We start from the raw sequence: 26,485 nt of genomic DNA on the forward strand, positions 1-26,485 counted from the left end.
CTTCACATTAAAATGAAATATAACAACAAGCAATCAGCTGCTTTTTTCTTGTGCATTTCTCCAAAATAAGATCTGCATTTAGTTAGCCCCCATTTTAATCTAAGCATTGAAAAAAAATCTGGTTAAGATGAATATTTAAGGAAAAATCAAATAGCCAAAATCACAGGATGTTGACCTCCGTGGCCAAAGGGATAACAGGAACTGCCCCAGGGGCACAGGAGTTTTCATTTTCTTTGATTGTTTCATTCATATTCCCCAGTTACAGAATTATGATTGAGTTTCAAATATAAAAGCTATTCCTGGCAACCTGAATTGTTTATCTCCTGTTAGGGCCAGTGAAGTTGATAACTGCACTGGAATTAAAAGTACTGTCAATCTAGTTAATTCTTACTTTGCTGTACCTGCACGTTTTTTTCCCAAAAACACATTAATAATCATAATGATTAATTATTAAGCTTTTTCTTCAGCTTTAGTCTGTATTCACATGAGTGTCCAAAATGTCTAGCCTGTATAATTTACACTGCCCAGCAGATTTATTCATAAATCCTGATAAAATATAACACAATGAGCTATAGATTGGATGTGCCCTGCTTACAACAAATCTAAAAATATTGTACTGTCTTCATTGTAGAAATGCACAGAGCAAGACAAAGTCAGAAATAAATTAATTAATTCCAGAACATACAAGGATCACATTTGTTCACACCTCTAAGTATTTTTAAATAAAATTAAACAAAAACATTAACAATTTGCATCTTGGAACTATAATGGAAGCGTCTAGTAGTATACAGAGAGCTGAGAAAGTTTCCTTTTTCCTTGCACTATAAAAGGAGGTAATATACAGAAGACATTTAGTAGCAGCAGGAATCATCATGCTTAGGTTTGAACAGGTCTATGAAGTACTGCAGGCAAGTGGCCATTGACCTCCACATGATGGGGGACAGCAATAAAAGAAATCAGAAAAATTTAATCTAATACCATTGTGTACATTATAAAGAAATTTAATTGTCCTGGTATATCAGGGACCCTGTGAGGAACAGAATACATGTGTATCTTGCCAAAATGGGCTGTGAATCAAGTGGTTTGGAAGGAAACCATAAACCCAACAGTTGGAAATTTCAAATACACTCTGCAAAGCTTCAGGATATAAAATGTTTAGCCGTCAATATTACCTGCATGAATATGTAGCATTCATGGCTGGGTTGCCTCTTCTGAGGGTGAAGAACCTAAATAGCTAATTCAAAAATGCCAAACTGCCTTGTGATCAGAAGAAGTCAAAACTGAGTGTTTTAGACTAACTTCAGCTTTACATTTGATGTAAAAGGTGACTGGTGGTCATGCCCACTGTGAAATATGATATGGGGGTCTATTATGTTTTGAAGCTGTTTTGATCTACAGGTCCTGAAGTGCCTGTTAAAATAGGGGGAATCATGAGCCCCAATGCCAGGATATTTTGGCCAAACAACTGATTCTCTACACTACGAAACTCAAGCCTAGCCTAAAATGATCAAACCAGCATGATAATGACCTAACATACATTCAGATTGATAAAGAAGTGATTAAGAGCACACAAAATAAATGTTCCCTATAGCCCATCTCAATCTCCAGAACTCAGCCTAATCACACATCAGTGATGTGAAATTAAGAAAGCAGGTCAGAAATGGAAACCAAAGCCTGGAGTAATTCCTTCTCAGCAATGCTAGAACCTTTTATTTGATTAAAAAAAACCCTCTCTGATAAATATGACTTTACTTTTGCAGAATGCTATTATGATTGCTGCATGACATTTTGTTTAGCAGGAACCTTAATCCAGTTTTGTAAAATCATTCTGCTGCTTAGCATTTTTTGTAACTGTTCCTTTAATCGCATATCTAAATCTGGAATTTTCCACGAATTCTAATAGGAAACTTTTCTTTGACAATTCACTTAAAAATAACTCACAGGATAGGATCTTTTGATGCAAGACATTCTGTTTCATTCTTTGTCTGTTCTCTACAGATAATATCCATTCCAAAGTTGTTTTTTTTTCCCCGACACCCACGATGAAACTGACAGATTTTTACACATCACAATTCAACCTTTGGCTTTAAATCTCTATTAACTATTAATGAGAGTGCTGTGCTTTTTATTACTAAAACACACCAGAATTATGTTCTTTTGGGGTCCCAGACCACTTTAAAGGAGGGGGTGGTTGGAACAACACTGGGCAGATTAAAAACAAATCCACCCAAGCAGACAAAGCAACACATCTTTGAGACATATTCCCACAGTGTGAGTGCAATACAGCAGGTAGCTAAGACAAGTAGTGCTCTACCTGAACTCTGACAGTGCAAGGATTGCTGTAAAAGCACTAAATTATTCATCCAGCAATGCTCATGTCAGAAATAGTCAGACACCAACACCAGTAGAACCATGCACAAATCAAAGATTTAACACATGCACAATACCTACTATACCTGCTACTGTATACCTACACTGACACCACACGCCATGTTACATTATACTGTGTAATCGTGAATAACTTGCTTGTTGCTTACACAGAAATAATATGTTTGCATTTTCAATGTTTTTTAACCGTCTAATTGAAGATATTAAAAGATGTCTTACCAATTCATTATTTCTATTAACATATCATCCCTGCTATTTAATTTTTGTTCTGCGTGTAACCTACATTTATATAAAAGATGAATTATTGCAGATAATGAAGAATGTTTGTCTGTTGTAGTCCAGATTTCAGCCCACAAATTCTAATTACAGCAGAGAGCTCATAACTGAAATACAAGAGTCCTTGCTACAATCTTTGTTTGAAGATTAAATGATTAATTAGAAGATTAATTTTGTTATATTTTTATTCTGGATTTTTAAAAATACAGTACCAACCAAAAACAGCAACAATACCTTGCAAAACGTGATTATAAAATGCATTAAAAGACTATAATATTAAGACGTTTTAAAGTGCTTTATTTCAAACTCAAAGCCATCTACGATACCACATAATACATGGCAAAAAAGGGGAGGGAAAAGTCCAGAAAATTGATTATATGAAATCAACTAAATTAGTCAAACTAAATAATACAATACAGCTTTTAGGGGTAAAAAACAGGTTTAAAGTGAGTCCCTAGCTGTTTTGGGGAGCCTATAAGCATAAAGTAGTTCAGGTGGGTAGCTGCGTCAGCATGCGTAGGCTGCAAAGGAACAAGTAATAGGTTTATTCCATGCTGAAAAAAAGAAGAAAGAGAACACAACGTTTCGGCCGTGGAGCCTTCTTCAGGTGTGAGAGAGACAGGGCAGTAGGCAAAGGTAAAGTAGTGGGAGAACAATGGTTAGGAGGGAGGAGGAGTGAGAGGCGGGAGCAGGGGACAGAAAGAGAGGCCAATCAAGAGGTGTGAAGTCAGAATGGGTGCAGAGAGGTGTGAAATGAAATGTCCAATGAATGGAGAAAATTTAAAAGAACAGTAGTCTGTCGTTAAGAGAAGGTAGAATGTGTGATCCTAGCTGCAGAATAATTTTGGTTTCGGTGGTCCTTCTGATGAATGAGTTCGGAAAACCGTCTTTGAGAACACAGACGGAGAGATTAGAGTGGTCGTGGCCGTCAGAGGTGAAATGAGAAACAAGCTATAAGCATAAATGTTGCTTATGATAACTCAGTTTAACCTAAGCAAGTTCAGATGTATCCGTATCTTAATGTCAGACAGACACAAGTGCAACAGTAGTATTTGATTTGGTTTCTGAGTAAATCTAAGAGTCATTAGCATAATGATGAAAGCCCAGTTCATGAGGTTATATAATTCAATCAAGATGCATCACATAAATACGAAATAGCAACTGTCCCTGTACAAAACTCAGTGGAATACCCTGAGGGTGTGGTATGTAGAGAAGGGACGTACCAGTGATGATCAGTAGATAATTCTCAGTGCAATTCAAATGGAATGTATCAAAAAGAACAGTGACACCAAGTCAGAAGCTGTTAGAAAATCATTAACTACAAGAAAGATGCTGCTGTTCTTTAAAGAATTTCTTGTCCTGGCAAACAAATCAAATCAATTATACTAAGCAGTTTCTTTTAAGAGTTCAAAAACCAAAGGCAGAAATATGTAAAGTACTTAGCCTACCTGTTTTTGAAACCATATCTTGTAGATCTCCCACACAACTAAGAACTATAGTCAGCAAATCTCTGCTGGTGAGCCACCTCAGGGCTTGGCTGCTACAGCGCTCTTCTTTCTCCTGCCCTAAAACAAACACATCAAGATAAACCCTTGATTTAGCCAGAGTACTCAAGGAAAATGGATAAGTCAAAAGTTTAACTTCAATGATATTTAAAATCTGTGGATTAATATAAAATGGTTTGATACTGTTATGAAACTGTCAGTGATATTCTAACGTCATTTCGTCATACCACCAAATTGAAAAAGCAATTGATTTATTGCTCAGAAAAAAAGTTTTGATTAAAAAACTCTTCAAAAGGGGGCAAGATCAGAGCCCTTATATTCTTATACCTACCAGATGAACATGCTGCTGACTTTGCTCCTCCAGCACAAACAGCTAGAGCTGGGAAGCTGTTGAAACCCTGCACCCATGTGAAGAGATGCCTCGAGTCCTGTCCAAATTTCTGGAAGCGGTTGGCTGCAATCACAGCTATGACAGTCTTACGGAAAGCACACACAAGCCTTTTGGCCTGCTTCCTTTTGCCCTCAGTCGGTAGCTGGGTTTCATTCTCTGCTGTTAAAGCCAGCACCAAGGTCTGGATCTCACTTTTAAAGGCCTCACTGGCATCAACCTGCTCCAGTAAGAGATTCTTTTGGCTGGACAGGGCACAAAGCTGCCAGAAGAGTGGGTACAGGGCTCCTGCCAGTAGGGCACAGGCAGCCAAGAGAGTGTCACTCTCCCTCTGCATTTGGTGCATGATCTTTTGAAAGTGGGCAAGATCCAAAGCCATTTGATCCCGGATCTTCTCCATTCCAGCCACCTTTTCCTCGTTTTCCTCTGCCACTCTCTGCCATTTCTGTGAAGGGATGTTGAAAGGACACTGAGTATGGAATTATGAGTCTAACTCATTGAAATGGATCTTTAGATCTTTAATCACTTAACGGATTTCTCAAATAGCTTCGGACAATCACACAAAATAACCTCAAAAATAAGTTTTAGGCCACACGGGACTTCATGAAAACTTCTATATACAGTAATACTTAAGTGATAGATGTGTAAAAGACATCATGAAGCGTATACTTCAAACCCTCATTAAAAATGGATGGCACTAAATGTAACTGGCAATATGTCTAATTGTAATGACAAAATTAATTACATAATTATAAAAGTTTGCAATATTCATACCTTGTCACACAATGAAAGATAATGCTGGGTCTATTGCTAGTGACATTGTGGTTTTGAATTTATATTTAAAAATTGTCACTTAAATAATCATTTGTATTTTTAAATATGCAAATACCATACTAACCAAAGAAGGTGCGAACATTCTGAATTCAAACACTTAACTTCAACCCATTTTCAATTCCAAAAAATTGTAGTCCCTTCTTCAATGGTGGATTTTCACTCCAAAAACTGTTCCTTTACATTAAGTTTATTTCATTACTCTATTATATTTCCACTGTGTTGTTTCATGGAGCCTTTCCCAATATCAGCACATAGTTCAAGAAGCACCTCTAAGACACAAGAACTACAGTACTTCATTTTAAAACTAGAACACATTGATAATTGGCCAGCAACATCAACATGGGTACTTATGTTCTAAAGTCTAGAGGGCAAACTGCACAAATATTATAAATAGGCATTTTACAGCTGTATGACCAAAAATAATTTTGAATCTTTGCAAACCTCAAGTCCATATCAGTTTTCATTGTTACCATGTTGACATTGCTCACAAATGCATTCTAAAGAATCGATATGTATCATTACCAAGTCCCAAATGCATTTCAAACTGAATTTTCCCTGATCTAAAAGATATACAAATTTTAATGTCAGGGTTCAATAGTCATTATAATGTCTTCTAGTGATAGTTGGCAGCAACAATGTCTGAAGAAAATGCAGTTTCTAAGTCTCATATTATTGTTTTGAAAATCTTATCCTCATTAAGAATTTATCTTACATTTAACTTGTAAGTTTTATTTATTATTAATAAGAAGCAAGCAAAGAAAGCAAACTAGATAGAATCCCAGTTCAGTTTTACTCCGTTAACATTTTTGTGACATACAGTATACCAAAAGTAAGAGTGTAAAGTGCTGAAAGGAAATGAACTGCATTTAGATTTCCATTAGTTAACAGATCCCTACTCTGATGGATTGACCATTCCTGAGGACTGCTTTGTCCCACTGATATCTCTAATATGTCCCCACAAAACATGGGCTTTTTTCTTTGTTAGCAATGACATACCATTCCTTAAAACAATATAGGTGACAGAATGTTTAGTCTTTTCCAGTACAGTGGATAAAAATTGGTACATTGAGCATCCTATTATTTTCCCTTTTCAACTAGTTTTCAGCAGCATTTTGTAACTGCTACCAGGATTTGAGTGAAGCAGACTGAAAATCAAATGTGTTCAGTCCCACTGCAGATCTTTTTTTTAGCCAGCGAAGCAAATCGGTAAACGTTGAAGATCTCTTGGGCCTTTCAGGACTGACCTGAATCATCAAGAGATGAAACACTGTAGATGACAAGTTAAATCTGGTTGCCAGTTTCTTTCAAAAATGGTATAAACTATGCCTTTGATTCATAAGGAATTGTCAAACCTGCATTTACTTTTTACTATTTTTTTATTCACCTTTTTCAAAACTCAACAGAAAACAGGACCAGTTTCACATGGAATATGCAGGACTAAATAGGCAGAGATTTACAAAAGGATCTTCTGGTATTTTGAATAGTACTCTATAGACAGTATATGGTATTTACAAAAGTTATTTCCAACATTCAAATGGTTGTCTTCTTTTGTTTTACAGTCATACAATCACATTCAGAAACCACCAATATACAATATATGTAAATTACCCACACTTTAAATTTAATTACCTTTTGACAGCAATGTTGTATTGAGTAGCAATTTGCCATGAACAATTTTGACAGACAACACAGCCTTCACTTACACTTTATGTATACTTAGTTTTGCCTTAATTGGCCTCACATTGTCGTCTGAGAAGTTGTTCAAGTGTTTTGTTTTTGCCAGATTCAAGAGGTGGCCAACCATGGCCATGTTCACAAACCATGTGAACTTTGTTGTGAACTTGAATTGTAGCAGAGAGATGGCATAACACGGGCCACCAAGTTTCAAACCTCAACGATCTTTGCTTATAAAGAACAACTTGAAAAAAAAAACAAACTGTGTCAGAAACCCAAGATGTGACATGCTGGTGTAACATTCACTTTAGAATAATTAGCCAGATTTGTTACTTGAGGGAATCTCTTTCAAAAGTATTTGAAAACACTGGCAAAGGGTACCAAAAACAACTTTTCTGAACTGCTAAAAGTCTATTTAAAAAAACAATATCACATTATCACAAATTCAGGCCAGACAAAAACAAAATGTATTTATTTCACATGTTTCTGATTATTATTATCCACAAAGCTCTCTGTGATTCTCCTATGCAAGCTAACACCAAAACAAAGGGGCATGCTGTGCTCTTAAAGAAGAGCAGATCTGTAAAGTGAAGCATCCGTTCAGAAAGAAAACTGTACTATACCTGGGCCCTGGCATGAACTTCCCCGATCAGAGTGGTGTAATGCTGCTCCAGGTCTTTCTTCTGCTTTTTCCAGGCGGCCTCCCTCTCTCTGACTTGGTCTGCCAGCTTACTAAAGGTGTTTTCCCGAGTCTGCTGGAGCTCCTTCACAACCTCACTCTTGTTTTGGCAGACGCACTCCAGGTGGGATATCTTAGGAGAAAACAGAGAGCTACTTTATATTTTCTGCCACAGAGTGACAGCGGGAACATTCTTCGAGCTCCCACAAGTGCAACATTACACCATCAGAAGTTTTCGTTGCACAGAGATCCATTTGACCTACAACTCTCCTAATGTTGAACCAATTTTTACCACTTTTCTTCTTAAATTTCTGAACTTCTTTAATTCATTTAGGCTTTCAACAATGTTTGTGAAACTAAGCACACTGTAAATTTACGTTTACAGATTATTCATTGTTATGAAAATGACATTTTTAAAAAGTTATTATCTAGCCGTATAAACTAGATTTTGAAATTTCTTGAAATTGTTATGTCATATAAACTTACTAATCAAGCTTTTTAGTCACTTTTAATTTTTCTTTACAAATACAGTATGTCCTTTCAAATCCTAAAGTAATTTGGTGATATGAATAATATTCTTAAGACACAAATTGGGTAAAACTACTTTGAAACCTTCTTGTAGGGCTTTCCTGTAGTGGGACAATAAAAAGACATGAAAAAGGTGTTAAGAGAGCAGGTAATAAAAATCAAACATTCACCTATAATGTGTTTAAAATGTATACTGAAGTATAACTGACAGACATCAAATTGAATAACTCAAAGAGCTGGACAATTTGTCTCAGGGAAAATTTAGAATGCAAAGAGTTTCTCTCTCTTCTATCTATTATGTTTAATAATATTAAAGTTTCAATTTTTTGAAAAAAATAATGTAAAAGTTTTAAGTTGAAGGCTTTTAGGTTCTTCTCCAGGATAGCATCTTCGAAATATTATGTATTCATTCACTGTGATGAAGTCTTTTTGAAGGTAAAATTACCATAGCATTATATATACATAATATAAATTAAACAGCATCAAATAAATTGTTTTAATGCTGAAATATTAAGAAAACCAGTCTAAGAAATTAAAGACACAACTTCAACAAACTGCAATAATGTACAAAGTAAAACTATGTACAGTATCATATGCAATGCATACACTAACTTTTAATGTATACAGATTTTGTCTAGCATATATTTCCAAAAAAACTCCACACTTACTTTTTAAACAAACAACAGATATATAAAAATGACTATCATCAGTCAATTACTTTATAATATGCTAAATACAATTAGTGCTGAAATGTTGCCATGATTATGGTTAAAACTAATGTGCATCTACAGTCTCAAACTGGCAGTGATATTAAATGAGAAGGACTTACTACAAAAATGCCAAATTACTATGATTATTGAAAAGCTTCAGTATGTGTGGGCTATTATTAAGAAACAGAAACTGGAACTACAGCAACTAGTTACACATTCAGAAGAAAAGGCAAGATTTCTGAAAAACATTAAATAATATAATTCAAACAGGCCAGCAATATCTGCAAAATAGAGCAAAACATATGATACAAAAATTAAGAAAAGATCAAGAAATTTAAGAGCTTGCAATTCAACAAGCCCCTGTGTTAAAGATTGTTATTCATGGACAAAAAAAGCTAATTTTTTAAGAACAACACAGTAAAAAGGCACTTTACCAATAAATGTTAATAGTAAAAATTGTAATTGGAAAATACCTCATGGAATCTGATAATGATTATTTGTTTACCTAAATTCTATTGTCAAATTACTCCAACATATATTTTTATCATGATATGTTAGAGCTAGAGAGGAGAAAGTTAAAGTCCCTCCTAGTGTTAATCATAGTGGTGGCAGAGTTATAAATTAGGTTTGTTTTACTTCAGGCACTGACATCTTTTCATATTGTAAAGGGATCGATAAATGCTGCTGAACACCAAGAAAGAAAATTGCATTTTCATATGCTACGCAGTTTTAGAAAGCTTACTGGAGACGGATGTTTGTAATCTAGATGGATAAAGACCTTAAGCATTCTATTAATTCTACAAAGGAATTCATGAAAAAAAAAGATTACTATATGGACTGGCTAACTTAGTCCCCTGACATGGATCTCATCAAAAGACTGTAGACTTGAAAACTGATGTTGCAAGGAAGAAACTAACATCAACTGCAGAACACAAAACTGCATGTGTTGAAGAAGAAGCAAAAAGTTTTCCATAAAGATTACAGGAAAAAAATTCAGAATACAGAAAACAATAGAAGCTGTAAAAGAAGTGTGCGCACACAAAATATCAAAGAAAGGATGTCCAGACACTTTTGTTCAGTGAATATTTTGTCATATTGCCCCAGTCACAGATAGCAGTCACTGGGACTGAAGGTGTGTACGTGTAACTATTGGGATACCATCACAGGCTACCTTATAAAGGTTATTTAAAAGGCTGTGAAGATTTTAGCTTACCTGTTGTAGATGACTGAATAATTATATATAATTGAAAATTTGGAGCACAGTTTAAGACATGAGATTTGTGACTTTGGTGCAGTATAAAAAGTATGGCTGTTGGTAAAGTTGTTTTGCTTAATTTCTTAATAGTTTGAACCTTTAGTAAATCAAGGTGAAGGTTCCCAATAGCCTTTAGTTGAATGCATAGTCATGTAAATACATGTAAAATAAAATTACTTAACATTTGGACACATAAGGTAGAAAGAGACTAGGGCTTGAAAAAAATAACAATGCCCAAACCACTATATTCATGAACAGATATCTCCTCTTTATAATATAACACAAACACTGTCTTATACAGGTACATTAAACTGACATCAAATTCAGACAGTATGCTGATCTGTTTCAATACTACTTTACAAAAATATTAACACTAGGATTTATTTACATTCATAAAAATAATTCAGAGTAACTACATATTCTTAACACAAACCATATACCTGAAAAGTGTTCCTTGTGAAGTACACAATTCCATTTAAATGGTCAAATATAGTGATATTGAGCTCTACTAAGGGTGAAACAAGTACTTGGCTAAATTTTACATAATATACTCAAATGTCAAGTCAGTACTTACCCCCTTAGTGTTGTGAAATGGCAAAATCTAATATTCAACCACATAATTCCTAGCAACTGCATGCTCTTTACACCATACTATTATACATAAATGTGTGTTTTCTATATGGATATTACACATCTATTGAAAGATGAAATTAGAAGGTTTGCAGGAACAAGCTGGATGAAGACAGAACAGTTGAAGACAGATATTTGTGAAAGAAACCTAAGTACTATAAGAAACATCAGTGAAGATATTTAGCAAATTGTTTACAATCATAACAATCAACTCCCAAAAGTGTCTAAGATCATTGCATGACACCGTACAGTATGTGCATGTGCGTGAAAATAATAAATTTTGGATTCAGATATTCATTCATATTGTTATGAAAAGAAGGAAAAAGATAATAAAGATAATAGGGTAAGTGACATATCATATTCAGTTATTCTTCTTATAAATGTGTATAATAGGTCAGTTCAAGTACTAATAAGGATAAACTCTGCTTGCCTTCCAATTTCTAATCTAAAAGGAATCCACCTGCTACAATGCATTTTGGTGATTTTTGAAACCAGTTCCAAACAAATGCATTAACTGCAAGGCATGTTCAATTGTTTTTACTCAATTATGTGCAAGAACCTTCATTATATACTACAGTGAATAAAGCAAAGAACTTGTTAATTGCTCTGTATCCCTTGATCACAGTCAAAACAAGGCCCTTGTACACAATTCCCAAATTAATCAGTCCTCCTAGTTAATTTCTTTATCTGCTGAAGTATTTGAAAGTTTGATTTGATTTGAATAGCTTAATAATTTATTTGAACAATGTGTGTTTATTTGATGAACCCAGCAGAGTACTGTAAGATAGTTATATCCGCTGTATACAATCAGAATATAGCAATAAGCACTCACGTTTAAGGTATTTGCTAATCAAACTTTTTTTCCCATCTGTGCTTTAATTTGGATACAAAGAAAGTACAAACACTTTAAAGAGTTGCTGAATACCACTTCCAGCACAGTGATAAGGGATTCTACCATACTTCACAATGATCATGGCTGACTCTTAATGCTCTCTATACAAATCCACCCATCATACACATAAATTGCAGAAACCTTTTTTGTTTAAAAGTATGGATGCGAAGATCTGTTGTCATGAAATCCAGTGAGAAGCAACAGTGCCCAATAAAAATATATTTGTAAACCTAGCCATTCAGCTTCCAACTTCCATTCCACTACAAAATAACAACTGAATTGTGTTAAATATTAGTACAGGATATGGGAAATATATGTACCTATAGTTTACAAATGAGGCATCATAAACTCAACAGACAGCGAATGAGATAAAATGCAGTTAAGAACCCCTGCCCTGAATTTGCAGATCATGGATGGACTGAAGCAATCCACATAGCAGGCCTAGCTATCAAACCTCACCTTACAACATTATTTTGTAACATGATCTACTGACAATGGAAACCACTGCAGTAAATAAAGTCAGTGTATGATTGTTCTCGGATTAATAACACAATTCAAAGTGTGACAATTGTGAGGTTAAGAGCAGAAAAAAATATACATTTCTGTAAAACAGAAAAAAAATATACAGCTAAACACCTGTCTAAAATGCAGCAGCATTATTATTAAACAGTTAATCATTTCCAATTAGTAATTCATTACCAATTATGTAATTAAGTTAACTATAACTTTCCTGGCACAATATGTACTTACATTTTCTTTGCATATCAAGTTAGTGTTGTCATAAAATGCGTTTCAGCTGCCCATTAATAGGAATTTTCTCATATACTGTACATTTTCACTGCCTACTGTTTTCAATGGCAATTGCATTATCCCCAGAGTGTTTTTTCATACAAAACTATAATGCATTTTCAACATTGCTAAAGGCATTGCTGGGGCTGTTGTGCTTGGTTTGTAGCTTTGGGCTGTCTTATAATTCATTTTTGTTATTCACATTACCTTACATATGTGACTAACATATAAGAAATAGCAAATGTCCTAATTTGTTATTATTACTTTACTATTATTAAGATTATTAGAAACATAATCAATATTATAAATATCTGCAAAATGCATATTCAGTAATACTAAAATAAATAATACTAGTCTTTTTTCCCTTTAATTAACCAGAGGCCAGATGGATGAAATCCAAAACTGTAAGGTAAGTTAACTATTATAAAATATAGAACACAAGTTAAACAATGCAGCTTTGACTACTGTGCTAAAAAAAGAGAATAAAAACAAATGATAGCCAACAGAAAACACACCTCAACATTTTCTAATTGAAGAGATGTTTGCAAAAACATTACCTCATAAGATGTAATTTAGCTAAAGACTTTCCATTTTTTTTTATTAATTCTGTTATTGGGAGCGTCTTGTGGCCATTGAGACTACTTGACCTCCACTCTTTTTCAGTTGCTCAATACCGAATAATGTAACACTTTGGAACAGCAGTGCATGCATTTTTTTACCTTAGAATAGCTTTCTATTATAGACTTCCATCAAACTGTAGCCCTAATGGCAAACAGTCAGTCCAGCTTTTCGCCATCTACAGCTTCAAAATACGAAATAACTTGTGCTCGAGTCAATAAAAGCTACATTTCCTGCAAAACAGTTCAATTTGTGTTGCAATTAAAATTATGTGGTGATGGAAGCTAATGCAAAAAAAAGGCCCCAAGTCATAAAGTAGAGAACAGCATTCAGCAAAGAAAAGAATAACCCTCGTTTCTCTAATTAGTCATAATCCATGCTCTGTAATCTTGCTGTTAATTACAGCCTCACTGCAGTAGTCGGAGGCCACGGTGAAGTCTCATTTCTCTGTGTTCTTTATACCAGCTGACAGGGAAAACAAACATGTACACTGGGCTATTGTACAGACTATAAACACATCATAGTGGGTGCTGAGAGCTGGCTTCCTTGTGTGCCCTTCTGACTGCTTCATCAGCAGTCTTAATTTATTTTCTGTTAATTAAGTCCCTATGGCTGAGACTGGCTAGTAGCACTAGCAAGGACCATGAAGGGAGAGAAGATGGTAAAAGAGAGACTCCATACAGACATCAGTCACATTTACATGCCCTCAGCAATGGCATCAAACTGAGCTGTAGACAAGTCATAATTAATGCTGGTGAATTATTAATGTGCTGCAACCTTGTGTTTTTTTTTCTCTTTTTTTTTTTGTCAGTTTTTGCCTTGGATGTGAGCTGAAAAGGACAAGTGTCATTGCCGGGAACCAGCCAGCACAGCCGCCCAGCCCCTCATACTGGCCTACCTTCTCATTAGCTCGGCTCAGGTCAGAGGTCAAGGCATCGGTGTGTTCCTGCAGGATGGCGCACAGCTCAGGCCAGGAGAACCGGCCCAGCAGGCCCTGGGGTTGTTTTATTAACACACAGCCAGCTACCAGACGCTGGTACAGGTCGTGCAGAAAGGTCAGCTTCTCCTAAGAGGAACATACAAATGTTGTTAGGAAAAGAAACAAGTAAAAGAAAATGTACTCAAAGACACAATGGAAAAAATAGCAGCCATTGTTGTACAGTGTTTTCTTAACCTTAGTCATGTTTAGCCACAAGCTTGGCTCTATGGATTCTTCAGGATGAAAAGCACTACTAGAAAATGTAAGAAATTATTTTAATGATGATGTTTAAATAAATGAAAACTAAACAAAGCAGGAATGCTTAATTATCTTAAATTACCTGGCAGATATAACTGGTCTAAGTGGCAATATTTTGGCTTCACTTGTTCATTATTATTCTATCTTTTTCTACTACAGTACCTATTCTGCCTTAAGAAAGCAATGTAACAAAACAATGGGAAAAAAAGGAAAAGTTATATAAAATGAAAAGGTTTTTTTCAGAAGAAAAGAAAAAAACTCACACCTAAAAAGTACTGACGTGAGGTCTAACAATAGTCAGTAAAGGCAGTGAGATAAGCTGGACATACACGTTCTCTACCCAACTGTAATTTTTAAAAATAAAAATCTTCAATGTTTTGGCATACACAAACCTGTGTGTTCTTATGAAGGTTGTTGACAAAATAAAAACTAAAGGACTTATCATTACAATAACAGGTATCCTGGGGGAGTTCACACACTTCACATTTCCTTAACAGCTGGTAATAAATCCAATTTAAATATGTAAGTTAATAAACCTGACCTATTTACACTGTAATTCTGGAACTGCTGTTAGCTGCTGTAGAAAACTGTTTAATTAAAAAAGTATTAGAAAGGCCAAGATAAGACTGGAAAGCTTACTTTAGGCCTCACATTAAACTTCAAGAGAAGTGGAATGATGGCGTTAATATTAATATTTTCCTTACATTATATTTTTCTTAGAGTTCTGCACAGACTTTTTAAGCCTTACAACACGGACATGTTTCTTTACTTTTCATTTAAGAAAATTAAGCTAAATTACAGTAGCCAGTGTGCATTATTTATGTGTGTAAGATACCAGTGGGACTAAATAACTTGTATTAGTGAATATCCCTGTGATGGGTTACCAAACCAGCCATATTTTTCTTCTTTAATACATAAAGCTATAAGCTACCCTGAAGACATTTAAATTGCTAATCACTGCATATTTTAAATACCATATATACAATGAATTATTTAGACATCAGTCCAGATACCAAAATTATTTAATTAAAACAAAATCTTTTTTTTCCTTAACCTTGAACATTAATCAGTTTAATCTGAAGATGTTTTACAAGATGAGACTGTAATAGTACAGCTGTTACATTTTTGTAATGAGTCCAGGGACAACAAAAATTTAAGGAATATTTTCTGCAGTTCATGAGAAGTGTTCTGAGGCTATATTTATATTTAGAAAAATGGTGACAACTTAGAAACTTGTAATCATACACATGTAAACTGCTTTTTATATATTGATGGCAAACACAAGGACTACACACAAAATTCTTATCTCTTAAGTTTCAGTAAATATCATTTATCATTTATTGAGTCATTTGCTTACTTGTTAAAAGCGCATGAATCTCAATGCTACATGAAACAGACAGCTGGAGTGCCGCTATATGTTAAGGCAGCTTTAAAATATACAAACTTATTAAAATACTTATAATCAGGTTCAAGTAACATTTCAGAGGTGAGGAACAGAAGGTGAAGATGCCTGACCTATTTACCACACCAACAGAAGTTTTAGAAATCAGTATCATTTGTACAAAACCCAAGTCTGATAAACAATATTAAATTCATATCAATTAACACACTGCCCAGCTGTTTGAAGTCAATCCCAATCAATAATATGCACAAATATTTAAATCTTACATATAAAGTTGGGACACGTGGTCAAATATCAGTATTTGCAATAGAGGGGCTTTTTTTCTTCCAGGTTACTGTTCCCCATAACCTATCTGAATAATTTTCCATTATAGATGAGAATCTCATGTTCAAATTAACTGTGCTGTTATGCAGAAAGGTCATTGGTGTACAGCATATTTGATCTATTGGAACTCAAGCACAAAATCCAAAGCTGGTTTCTTAAGCCAAAGAAATCAAGGATCCAAAGAAGAGCCAATTCACAATTATGCGCACCAAATTGCCGTGCTCTATACATAGTGACTTTACATGTTAGCCCACATTCAATTCTTCTTAACTTTAATCAGTAACTCATGTGCAGGACTACTGCAACAGATTTAAGAGGATGAGACTTGAAACCTCCCTGTGCACTGGAAGTGGAAAGAATGTCTACCTCCAGCTCAGTTGGCAATCACTTCGAGTTTTGTCAGAATAATCGCATCAAGATGGGAGGTTTAAAACAAATGACAACAGTTGGTTTTCAGTGATGTATTTGAGGTCTTTTCAAACCGGATGGAAACCAATTCTGCTAATACCATTGTTTCTTTTCTTAAATAAAGAAACAGCTTCACTGATTGCTACATTTTTTTCTAAACCTCAACTGTGACTAAAAAAAATAATTATTGTCATATTGATATAAGTATTCTAATACTCTTACATTCTACTTCAACACTAGCATTGCTAATAAATATGTTAAATGTAAACTCCTGTACTGTTTTCTCCATACATCATTAATTCTTCAGTTCGAGAGCAATTGATTGGATATAATGATCTTTGATGAGTCCTTTGTAGAAAAACTAAAGGACATTTTGAAGAAAATAAAGCTCTTAATAAAGAATTAAGAGCTAGAGTCCAATGTGCTTACTTGCTCTTAAGTACCTTTTTTCTCGTAACCTCACCAAGTTATGTCAAGACCCCAGCTGTCTTAAGAGACGCTTAACATGGGAAATATTACCTTCTGTTTTCATCAGGTGATGGCTCTCTTTAAATAAGCTGTATTTGGCGCCTTTAATGTTCAAAAGATGCCTGGGAACAGCAGACCAAAGGAATCCACCAAAACTAACTCTAAACAAAAGATCGTATTTATAGGGCAAAACTCTGTGTTGGATTAAATGCATGGCCAACAGCGAAGCAGTTCTTCAGACTGTTAAAATCTTAGTTTATTACTGAAGCAAGCAGGTTCAAAAGTCCTTCGTTTTTCTGTAAAACCATTACAAATCATTCATGATTCCATCATCATGGCTAGATTTGCCTGTTTATACTATTTGTGGTGTCCGTAAAGTAAACAGAGGGGTGGGCGGATCTAACATGCATACATGAGGAAGTTGTCACTCCCTCCCAGCCTGGGATCATCAAGAACATGTGAACAGCTAAATAGTCAGTGAAAGGTTCAGTGTCAGTAGTAATGTTTTAATACATTATATCACGTGTATATTTCCAAGGGACTTCCAAAATAGAACAGTGTACACTAGCCCTGTTCCGTGATTTAGGATAAACCTACAGAATATTAGAAACAAAACTAAAGAAATTATCATTCTCCATTGGGATTATATTTTACACAGTGGCTAATGGTCTGACAGGACGCACCCAAATGAAGTAAATGCTTCTGGGTAAACGTTGCCCATGACATGCTGATTTTGATGCAGCAGCAGTGCCCCTTGCTGGTGGTGGGAGTGTTGCAGAGTCCCAGGGTTGCAATATGGTGCAAGCTGCAATTTTAACCTGCACTGAGCACTAATCTTCTGTAGTAAAAAAAGTACCAAATGGACAAAGAACTCAAGAGTAAGAAAAGGACAAAATTATTATTGATTTGCTGTAGTCTTCGTTTGTATTTGAGAACTGTACACACCAAATCAGGAAACAAAGTCAACATCAGAATTAGAACTATGCAAAAATAGCTATATATCAAATAAGTAAAGTTATTTAAAAATATTTTGTCAATGAAAAATGAAAGAGATGAAATTCTTCTGTGCATTACTATACTCCATGTTGGGCACTATATTAAAAATTGATCCAAAAAAAGGACATTTAAATAATACAAACACATTATGACATCTCCAGGTTAATTTTTGTTAGAATATACATGCTTTCATTTGGAAAAGTAAGAGTTCAGACAGACAGAATGGATAAGTACAAAGAGTGAAAAAGGCTATATCAACTTCTGACTCCTGGACTAGAAACAATGACTATTTTTTAAAAGTAGTTGCAGGCTTCAGGTAATTAGTTAATTCAATATTAAAACAACAATGGATACTGATATTAGAAACAGATTATAAAGCACATCAGAGATGCTGATGCACTAGTATTTTAAGAAACTCACTGGTGTACATGGATCAGTATGCCATTACCATCCAGAGTGAGGATAATTGGCTTTCCTTATTCATAACCTTGCTTCTGATTTTATATTTTTATTTGTGGGAAAGTAGAAAAAAATCTGCTTAACAACAGCACCTATTGAACAGAATACCTGCGAATCCTGCTGGTAAACCTGGGTAAGCTTCTGGATTTCTTTCTCAGCTTCCATGGCGCGCATTTTCTCAGTCTCCCAGTGGTGCTGAACATCCTGCAGCTCAGTCTGAGCTTTGACTACCAGGGTCTCTCGGTTTGCACACTCTGAGCGCAGACGGCTTATCTCCTCATTGGCACTTGCTAGATTTGTGTATGCTTCCTAAAAACACGGGGGAAAAAAACAGTGTGAGGCAGGCTGGGGCTTCAAAAAGCCACCCCAAACTTGTTCATGGTGAACACCAATTAGGCTTACTGTGTTCTCTTGAAAGCAGGGTAGATAATTCAATTGTGTGAGTCTGGGGGAAATGCGCTGTGACACCATCTACCGCTAATATGCCCTTCAAGAATTATGATTATGTATTTGTTTCTCAAAACAATTACCAAAATATCATTTATTTACACAAATTTTAGATTTTATGTTTGTATGTGGATTTTTCTCATTCTCAAGCAGTTAGTATCAACATCAGAACTTTATACAGTACTTGCTTGTACAGTAGCAACATCACAATCCAATCACTCCTCTACAATAAGTGATCAACTCCACATATAAAAACCCTTCGTCAAGCATTGTTATGTATTTTGGAGTTTTGCACTTCTGTTGTCTTTGATTGTAGCTTCCTTTATTGAATATATACATTTGAGGATATATATTTATATATATATTTGTCTGCACTAAAGCTCACAGTTTGTGTAGGTTACCCAGCAAACACTGATGGTAGCAAAGGTAGCAAAGATTTAAAGAAGGTTTAAAGAATCAGTAGAGCAGAATGTCTGTCATAAACTCTTCATTCTGTCTTTATTCTTCATTTCTGTTGCTAAATAAAGTACAATCTGGCACCATGATTATAATCAGACAGTAAACTCCCAGTAGTGAAGAACTCATAAAAAAACACATAACAATTTAAGTGTTTTATCATTCAAGAGAATGTATCAGACGTCCAAGCAGAAATTAGTTTGAGTGAGAACTTTAAAATTATCTGAGCATCATAATATATAGACAAATAAATCCTGAATCAAATGTGACAGTTGATATTTAAGTAATAAATGTAATTTGGAAAAGTAGCTATAAAACATTAATGTACAATCAGAACAAAACAAAAATCAAGGAGAGTCCTGAAGTTTTTCATCTGGGGCTGCATTTGAGAAACATATGGAGAACAACTATTTAAGAGCATTTAAGATAATCCCTTATATAAAAATAGATCATTATGTTGATATGAACCTGCACCCTACAATAGAATATATGATAGTAATGCATTTTCATTCTTGCTTTTCATGCACATACAGAACGGAACATTCTTTGCAAACTTTTAAAAAAGCTGATGATAAAAAGTGCATGCCAGTTCTAATCAGTAATCCAAAACCACATTTTAAAATGTTAAGTTTTCTGTGGAGACCTTACAGTATGTCAACTAGAGAGGAGCTCCACAGGCCAGCACGACATTTCAGAGGTTTGGAACAGAAGAAAGCGTCACATATTTGGCAGAATTTCAAAGCACAAACAAGGAATGTTTTTTAAAATGTTTTATTAAAGATATGATATGATTTATAAAGAAAATGAAGACTTAAAGATGTATAGGAGAATGTCATTTATAGTAATTATAGTCAGTTATAAAATAATTATTCTTCTATTCATTTCAATGAGCTGTATGAAGTCCTCAATACCAGAAGTGACCTCTTTAATAGTGCATACCTTAATGATAAACATAACACAACCTCATCAGAGTTGGGGACATCAAGAAGAATTAGGACGCACTAAAGGATTGTGGGAGTCTGGTACAGGCTTTGCAATGATTTTGTTCAAGGATATTTAGAAAAATGGCTGGATGAAATTTGATCAATATGCTTGAAGAATAAATTGTAATTGTATCCTCAAATAGAAAGATCTTGACCTCAATCTTGGAGTTCAGAGTAATCCTTGAAATCCAAGATTTGATAGAAACAGACAATTGTCAAAAACCTCACATGACAAACATTAAAGCTGGCATTTAGAGTTTGAGATCTTCAGTGTTTTAATGAGTTTTCTACAGTATATCTCTTGTTTTGTAACAGACAGTTTCACATAATACCGGAAGCCTTTATTTTCTTTTACCTTTTGCAGGCAGTGGTAGTAATGGGGGCAAGTTTAAAATCTACAGGTATTTCAGCCTGAGGTCCATCAAGAAAGAATGCATACATAAGAAATTGATTTATTCACTGTTATTTTTCATCTCTTTCTCATTTTTTTTAAATTCTGTCTTAATGTATTTGAAGACAGTTTACAAATATGCTTCAAGATCAATTTTAGATATTGTATTTCACAGAGATAGGCAAGTGTACTATATTTACACCTTTCGATTTGTAGATTATTCCTGATATTACTCAAACCTTCTCACTAATGGAAGAAGTTCAGAAGAATAGATTATTTGGTTGTTTGCAGTAGTCAAGTTCTAAAACAATAATCAAAGGAACAGTGCTAGAATGTATTAAAGACTAACATTGTCATCCTAGTTGTGGATGTGCATGGTTGAAAGAAACATAGCTCTAAAGAATGATCCATGAATGTATCATTGCTCCATAGTAGGGGAGGTGCTTCCTTTCAAGAAAATTCATTTTATTAGAGCACATTATTTTTGTACTCCTTTTAATAAAGAAATGGCATTCCTCCCTGTTCCCAAACTAAGCAGTGGTTGTCGGAGATCAAGGATGTGACCATTTTATTTTTTTATCAATTCGAACATTATTTATGACTATAGTATTACTAAAGAGATTAGAACGAGAATATACATCACCATGCAATTTCCAAAGCAACAACCAGAGGTTAATTCTAGGCCGAAAAGTAAACTTTTTCGGCTATGGATGTTTCACACCTGAAAAGGGCTCCACAGCCACAATATTGTTCTAACTATTCAAACTGTCCTTCCTATACTATTGGCCAGTGAGTGCTGTATTCTATTATCATGCTTTACAACTACTACAGAAATTCTCTATACTACTTTGTATAGTCTTTCAGGACTTATATTTAACAGCATACCGATAATTATATTTCCTCATCCTTAATATATTTTAGTGTTCAGTAATCAAGTCAGTTTCACTCAAACAAAACTGGACTAGCTCCCAACAGCAGACCAAGGGACAGCAACAAACAGTCCGGGGGGGGGGAGAGAGAACATTTCTCCTCCTTGCTATTTAAAGGCCAGGGGGCTGCAAACAGAGTTCCCAGTTCAAGAGAAGAATCCCCCACTTGCTCTTCCAGTCCATGATCTTAGGCAGGGGTAACAAGGGAAGGTCAAAGGACAGCAGGCTCAGCCACAGGGACTCTGCCTCCCAGACTTCATCCATAACAATGGTGTCCAATACAATGTTATATTAGTTATGGTGAAAATTGTGATATTTCGTTCTTTAATATCTCTGTTTGCTTGCTTGACTGTAGGCACATTTTGGTTTGCTGTCGGCTTCTGCTTTTACACTGTGAACAAGGGGAAGATCTTTATATGGTAAGTGGGGTGGAGAGAGTATTGAGCAAGCTGCCCAGCCATGTTGAAGCTGATACCCTTGTATCATTTAAGAGCTAGATGATATTATTGATAATTAATCAGTTAATAACCAAACAAAGCTAAACAGGATAAATTATTTTCTCTCGTTGTAATCTTTCATATATTATAATCAACTTTTCAGGTAAGTCGTTAAACTTGCTTACAAAGATGTGCTAGAAGCAAGTGGAGAATCATTTAACCATACAGGGACATGGCTTAGGTACTATTCACCTCCAGACAGTTTCCAAAGGAAGCTGAAACCCAAGGACCTTGTTGTGTAGAAGAAAACAGATATAGTATGTACTGTATTTACATGAGAGTCACAAGGATAGACTGAAGCCCCACAGGTCTGGATGGACCTTTTCTTACTTGTAACCTCATGTTCTTATGAGATATTCAGTTCAATAGAAAACTGTGATCACATGCTGAAATAACCCCTTTTCTTTCTATTGTAGTTTAGCTTCATCCAACCGTTGGGTCATTATTTTCTCTTTCTACAAATTACTTTGTGACCTCATAACTAATTACTGTAGTTGATAAACTTCAGAACGTTTACAAAATAAACTGTGTTGTTCTGCCAGGTGGCTAAATTAACTACTTTCAATGATCCATTTTTTGTTTTGTTTTATTAGCTATTTTTCATATAATTAGAATTGCCTCTTGTTAGCATTTAGGCTTTTACTGTATACAAAATACTGTTAATAGTTAATTGTTATTTTAAATATCATTGACACTAGTAAAATGCTTTCTCTGTCTGACCCAGGTACAGGGGAGGTTCTCAATTTGAAGTGTTATCCATCCGATAACAGTTTACAATACATGTTACCATATTTGTGAGGACTACATTTAATAAAATCATTTCAGAAAGAAAGCAACTCCTGAGAAGCCAGTATTATGGGAACTGGTGAAGTGGTATTCACAAGACAGAAGAAAACAGCATGTTTTCACAAACTTATAATGTGCCGATTCCCACCAGAATAGACATTTGTATAAACCAAAATATGGCATCCCTTATGTCAAAAGCTTTATTTAAATATTAAGAAAGTGTCTCTTTCATATTTAGTTACAGTGCAAAGCATGTCTCCCAAAGCATTTTTTAATACACTGACACTGTGTTACGACTAAAAAAGGTGAAGAACCTATTTTAAACACACTGGCATTTCATTAGCATATTTTTTACTTCGAAAAAATAAACATTGAAAATGTGAAATCCTAGTGAGCAACCTAATACAGCACTCCAGGGTGTTACTGGATAATGCCACATTTGAGCTGGCTGAAGGAACCTGGCCTCTACGTCATGTCTCCAAAAAACAACAGAAGCACAGTGATGAAACACCCAATATGCGCATTAGAACACAGAGGACCCACCCTGTTGAACGATACAATTTGATTGTACTATACCGACAAATTGGATGATCTACAAAAAACAAAATTAAGTAATTTACCTACCTCAATATTTTTCTTCTGAGTGTTGATCACTTCTTCATATGATGTGCAATCATGAGCCACTCTCTTGTATATCTTTTTTGTGTCTTCCAGCTGAAACACACATGCATTAAATGAGACGGGGTTTTAAGGTTATTGGCTTTTCAGGTATTCAATGTGGAGCAAGATCCCTCCTTTAACAGAAAATGGAGACTGGTAATGCTGCCCCCGCTAAAAACAAGATAAAAATTGTTCCCAAAATCCCAATCCAATCCCAAAAGAGAGACTAACCAAAGTGAGACACATTCTCCCTAAGGTAAAAGCTTGTTACGGTGGTGTTTTAGGAAGGCTTCAATAACATATGAACCTCTTATTTTTAAAGTAAAAAAAATAAAAGTGCTACAGGAAGATAGGGAGCAGGGTGGTAGGTGTCTTTAGGCCAGAGAAATTGTAAGCCTCAGCTGCACTCCACATACAGGCATCTAACAGATCTACTGTAGCTGTGTCCAACTGTTGAAAATCCTTACTTATAGGCACTGACAACCTTGAGAAACCTGGGAGGACTGATTGATCACTAGGCAGTGATATTGGGGGGCCTCAATTATTAAAGGATGTTGCAGTATGCACAAGTGATAAGCAGTCTCGTATGAATTTATATGTATTGTATGTATTTACCTAAAATTTTTAAATGATCTAAATGTCACGGTCTATTATGGGACTAATATCACTGGAAAAGGTGGGCTGATGATTCTGCAAGGCAAATTGAAGGGTTTGCATGTTTAGGAGTAGAATGTCTATGGTGGTCTTCTGAGTAACACCACCGGCAAGAAGAAATACGGTGGTTAAACATACGGCCAAAAGACTGATACACAACAGAGGGGCTCATGGGGCATTAGGGGTTCTTATGTAACAGATAGGAAATATGGACAAAAAGGACAGGTTACTCTTGAACTAGTGGAGTACTGATGTATCAGAGAAGCATATGTTTCAAGTAGTTCAAGAGTATTTAAACTACAAAATGACAGGGAGACGGCTTAAAACAGGCCAATTCCGGTGGGATCAGAATTGCCCTAGACAGCGCCAACAATAAATTCAAAACAAATAATTAATCAATTCTTACATATTAATACCACTAATCTAGAAGTATAAAGAATAAAAGACAAGACTTTGGGGCTACTGCAGTAATTGGGAACTATGACACTGTAAGACTAGCTGAACCATGGTTTAGTGAGAATGACAAGAAAGAAATACAAAATTAACAGACACACTTTTTCAACAGAAGAGGTGGTGGTACATCTGTATATCAAAAATAACCTGCAAGTTAGAAAACTGAAGCAAGAAGGTACGGGCAATTTAGAATGTATACGAGTTAACCTAGAGAGCAGAAATGTAAAGGGCTTATCAAAAGGTGAATGCTATAGAACGCCTAACAGAGGTGTAAGTAGCTTACTGTATGATGAGATCAGGAAGGCATGTAACAAATGAGATATTAAATTACTAGGTAATTTAAACTTTCCACATATAAAATGGAATATAGTGACTGGGAATACAGAAGCTGAAATTGAGAAGGTTCAAATGGTTAATGACTGCTTCTTAACACTATAAAAGCACCAACGTGGCAAAGTGCAGTTATTGACTTAATCTTTTAAATAAATCAGGATATATAGTAATTAAGCAAACAGAAGTGATCAGACCCCTGGGAAATTGTCATCATAATATGATAACTTTTTAAGTATATCCTAGAACTCAAAACTGTGAGTCTAAAATTAGGGTTTATAGTTTGATTAAAAAAAAACAGACTATGAATGAATTAAGTAGAGTTTACAAGTAGGGAACTGGAAACACATGGATACAGAGCCAACAGAAGGATGGTAATATTTCAAAAACTATTAAAGATTAATTAATTCAGAAACCTCCATGAAAATATCATCTACTGTAAATGGTTTAATGGAGATATTGAAAAATCAGAAGAGAGAGCAGTCCTCAGATGTAATGGTAATAGAATTGCCAAGAGATACAAAAAAGATTGCAATAGAGGGGAAAAATAACACCAAGCACAATACTACAATAGTATAAGCATATTATAAAATTTTAAGGTATCTGCAATAGAAGACATCAATACAATGCCCGATGTTATCTATCAAACAGTCTGGGTAAATTTAACATAACTGATAGTGAGGTTTCAAAGGGCTGTGAAAGTTAAATAAATTCCGTGGGCTTGATGGTGTTTTTCCTGTCATATTTAAATATAGACCCTTAAGATTCTGAGTGTTATAATATTCAGATAGATCCAAAAAAGGGAGACAGAACTAACTGAACCAGTCAACCACAGACCACTCTTACTTCTCATGCTGATAAAGCAATGGAAAAGAGATCAAATAGAAGAATATTAAGAAAACAAGCGCATTTTAAAAGACAGCCAACATGGGTTTAGAAAGGGTAGTCTTTGTCTAACTTGCTTGAATTCTTCAAACAAGCAACGAGGACATTACCAAGCACTAAAGCATATGGCATGACATTTAGATTTCCAGAAAGCATTTGACAAGGTCCCTCTTAAAAAAATCAGATTCTCATGGATCATGAACTGGTTAACATACAGAAAAAAACATATATTCTCAAAATGTTTTATTAATTAGCATAATATTTAACTGGGCAGATGTGAGTAGCAGTGTGCTGCAGGAATCCATTTTCATTATGTTGCTTTAATTACAGTATATCAACAATTTAGATGCTGGAATAGTAAGCAACATTTGCTGATGATACTAAAACAGAGGTATTGACAAACATAGAACTAGCTTTAAGCAAGTTATAAAAAGACAAAATCATGAGATGATACTTGGAAAGTGCAAAGTAATCCACATGGGTAGTAGGAATGTACACTATTGCATAGGTACTTTCTGAGCTACAAGAAGCTACACACGAAAAGGGATCACAGT

General features: G+C 35.0%; 1 protein-coding gene across 1 annotated transcript in view; it reads right to left on the bottom strand.

Moving 5' to 3' along the window:
• The window catches only part of ccdc171 (coiled-coil domain containing 171), a 151,870-nt gene that overhangs the window by 81,784 nt on the left and 43,601 nt on the right, over window positions 1-26,485 (bottom strand). Inside the window, exons 12-17 of the mRNA XM_088913737.1 lie at window positions 23,574-23,663; window positions 18,569-18,769; window positions 14,065-14,232; window positions 7,689-7,877; window positions 4,501-5,002; window positions 4,113-4,229 (exon numbers count right to left, since the gene is read on the bottom strand). Coding sequence (XP_088769863.1) covers window positions 4,113-4,229; window positions 4,501-5,002; window positions 7,689-7,877; window positions 14,065-14,232; window positions 18,569-18,769; window positions 23,574-23,663 — 1,267 coding nt within the window. The remainder of the gene's footprint in view (window positions 1-4,112; window positions 4,230-4,500; window positions 5,003-7,688; window positions 7,878-14,064; window positions 14,233-18,568; window positions 18,770-23,573; window positions 23,664-26,485) is intronic.

The sequence above is a fragment of the Atractosteus spatula genome, chromosome 1 (genome assembly GCF_055471065.1).
Source record: "Atractosteus spatula isolate fAtrSpa1 chromosome 1, fAtrSpa1.hap1, whole genome shotgun sequence".
NCBI classification, from domain to species: Eukaryota; Metazoa; Chordata; class Actinopteri; order Semionotiformes; family Lepisosteidae; genus Atractosteus; species Atractosteus spatula.